This window comes from Chrysochloris asiatica, unplaced genomic scaffold (genome assembly GCF_000296735.1).
Source record: "Chrysochloris asiatica unplaced genomic scaffold, ChrAsi1.0 scaffold00339, whole genome shotgun sequence".
NCBI lineage: Eukaryota > Metazoa > Chordata > Mammalia > Afrosoricida > Chrysochloridae > Chrysochloris > Chrysochloris asiatica.
In genome coordinates this window covers 1,457,357-1,460,517 of record NW_006408857.1, presented here as the reverse complement: position 1 = coordinate 1,460,517, position 3,161 = coordinate 1,457,357, and the positions used below count along the sequence as shown (strand labels likewise).

At 49.3% G+C, this 3,161-nt stretch overlaps 1 protein-coding gene across 1 annotated transcript in view; it reads left to right on the top strand.

Moving 5' to 3' along the window:
* Positions 1-2,305, top strand: part of UBE2L6 (ubiquitin-conjugating enzyme E2L 6) — a 20,905-nt gene extending 18,600 nt beyond the window's left edge. The window contains exon 4 of the mRNA XM_006875750.1: positions 2,154-2,305. Within this exon, the coding sequence (XP_006875812.1) occupies positions 2,154-2,305 (152 nt within the window). The remainder of the gene's footprint in view (positions 1-2,153) is intronic.
* Positions 2,306-3,161: the final 856 nt, after the last annotated feature.

Below are 3,161 nucleotides of genomic sequence, written 5' to 3'. Positions count from 1 at the left end.
TTTTTTTTCAAATTTTCCTCTAGTTGAGTTCTGATCATCAAGCCATTGAAGCTAGGTCAAATGGGTACTATCTACAAGTTTGGGCATTCTTGTGCATCTCCCCTCACTTCATATCAGCTGGGCACTTTGCTCTCAGCTATAGCCCTCTGTGGTTATGTCAGTATCATTTGGTCTTGGTCATATGCTCCCTCTTGAAATGGTTGAAACTAATTTTTTGGTACGGTGCTTCTGTGTATTCCTTACATCTTCTTTTGATGCTTTCTGCAGCATTCAATAGTTTGCCCATAGAATCCTTCAGTATTGCAAGTTGAGGCTTGAATATTTTCTTCAGTTCCCTCAGGTTGAGAAATGCTGAGCATGTTCTTCCCTTTTGGTTTTCCAACTCCAGGTCTTTGCACATTTAATTTTAATATTTGACTTGTTTTCTCGAGCTGCCCTTTGAAATTTTCTATTCAGCTCTTTTACCACTTCATTTCTTCCATTTGCTTTAGCATCTCTACTATGGAGAGCAAGTTTCAGAGTCTCTTCTGACATCCATTTTGTCTTTTTTTCTTTCTTGTCTTAATGACCTTTTGTTTTCTTCCTGTATGATGGTACATAACCATCACCATGGAATGGCTAGTGGCTACTGTATTGGGCAGTGCAACTGTAGAGCCAATGGCCTCGTCCTGCCCTGCTGCAAGACCAGCATCTCAGGAGTCCTTGACTCAGGAACCCGGTAGATGTTGGTGTGAATGAGCTCCAGGGGATCTTTGGGGTACTCCTTGTTCTGTGACTGTCTGTATGTTCACATGCCTAAGGAGATGGGCCCCTGCCTTCACTAAGTTCCTCAAACTGCTAGTGAAAGATTAAAAACCACTGGGATAGTAGTGGTTTTCAGACTTTAGCTCAGAATGCTTTTTTCCAAATAATTTATTTGGTATCCTAATGTGCTTTAAAGGAACTCTGGTAGTGTAGTGGTTATGAATCGGGCTGCGAACCACAAGGTCAGCAGTTCGAAACCACCAGTTGTTCTGCGGGAGAAAGATGAGGCTTTCTGCTTCCGTAAAGATTTCCAGCCTCGGAAACCCTATACAGGGTCGCTATGGGTCAGAATCGACTCGACAGCACTTAACAACAGCAGTGACAATGTGCATTAGGATTCTCCCGAGGCATGTGAACATACAGACAGTCACAGAACCAGGAGTACCCCTAAGACCCCCTGGAGCTCATTCACACCAACATCTACCGGGTTCCTGAGTCAAGAACTCCTAAGCTGGTCTTGCAGCAGGGCAGGACGAGTCCTGGTGTGGCGCTGTGGGTTAATGCGCCACACTGCAAAGCCGTTTGAACTGCAAGGTCGGCAGTTCAAGCACACCAGCTGCTCTTTGGAAACCCTATACAGGGTCGCTATGGGTTGGAACTGACTTGACAACACTTGACAACAACAACAATGTGCATAGGGTCGCTATGAATCTGTACCGACTCGATGGCACCTAACAACAACAACAAGAACAATGAATATAACACAGGAAAACCTGTTGGAATGGCAATGGAACTCACAAACTTGACTAGTCTTGTTCATCCCCTTGTGGGCGCCTTCTCTGAAGCCATAGTTTGAACCACTGGTTGGCCCAGTCTAGGCATCATCAGCCAAGGAACAAGGAGGATATTTTGTCGGCTGTAGAGTCATCCTGGAGTCCTGGTATGGTGCTCGAGGATAAGCACTGAACCACAGGGTGGGTTTGAACCGCAAGCTCAAAAGTTCAAACCTACCAGCCACTTCTTGGAAACGGTTATATAGGATGGCTATGAGTTGGAACCGACTCACTGGCACTTAACAACAATAACAGAGTCATCCTAGAGGCCTGGTGGACCAAACAGTTAGGCACTCAATTACTGGCCAATAGGTTGGCAGTTTGAACCCAGCCGACGTAGGGGCTGCTGATTTGCTTCTGAAGACCCTTCTGAAAGCCCTCTGGAACTCAGTTTTCCGCTGCACATATGAGTTCACCATGAGTCAGACTTGACAGTAACTAGCAGCACAAGACTGATCCTAAGTGGTGAACCCCACTGAGGACCCCTCACTAGTGAGTCTGGTGTCTCTGGGATCTGGGAGTGGGCACCCGGAGCCTCCCTCCCCTGACGTCCTGACCTGGCTTCTCTCCCCGCAGTCCTGGAGGCTCTCATCCTGCTGGTGAATAAACCGGACCTGGGGCAGCCCCTACGGGTGGAACTTGCTGACCTGCTGGCACAGAACCCAGAGCAGTTCCACAACAATGCCAGAGAGTTCACCCTCCACTACGGTGTGCAGCGGCCCGCCTGATCCCGTGAGGGCCTGTCGGCATGGGGGTCAGTCATGTAGCATGAACTGGGGGTCTGGCCTGCTGTGACCCATCCTCTTCTTCCTAGGTTTTTAATCATTTGTTTGCATGGGGTGTGTGTGTGTGTGTGTGTGGTGTGGACGCGCTCCCTGGCCACAGGTGCACCCCTCCCCAGTCCCTCTTCCACCCACTGAGCCGGGGGAGGTGAGGTTGGTGGTATTGCAGGCCGGTCTTCTTCCAGCATGCTGTGGTATAGGATGCCCACTCCCACTGCTTTGGAGGGAGGAGTTCTAAGCCAGCTGCAGGAAATAAGCCCAGAAGCCTCCTGGGATCCAGGCATTGCTAGGGGGAGGGAGGCAGAGTGGGGGCAGAAAGGAATCATACTTACGATGGAGTGATTTGCTGATGGAGTTTAACTGCAGTTCACCAGATCCCTGATGGACTTGGACAGATTTAGGTGCTAAACCTTTCTTTTCTGTGAGTTCATCTCAACCCTCAGAATCTCACTTCTGTCCCAGAAATCTGACTACTTGCTTAAAAAACCCTGCTTACTGTCTCATTAGGTTGCCAGTACCAGGGGCCGGGCCTCAGGCCTCCTCAGCGCCCCTCCCAGCATCCAGTTCCTGAAGAGCCCTGGAAACCCACAGGGTTGCACAATCATTAAAGTGTTCACGTGTTGTGAAGTCCAGCAGAGCCTTCATTCAGCCATGGGAGGGTTTCACTGGGGCAAGGGAAGACTGGGGAGGGAGGACTTCACTACTGTCAAATAAAGACATGGCCCTCCTTCCCAGGGACTCCCAGCTTGCCTGGCCTTGAATCTCACGTGCCCTAAACACTTTGGGGGAAACTAGCTAAACA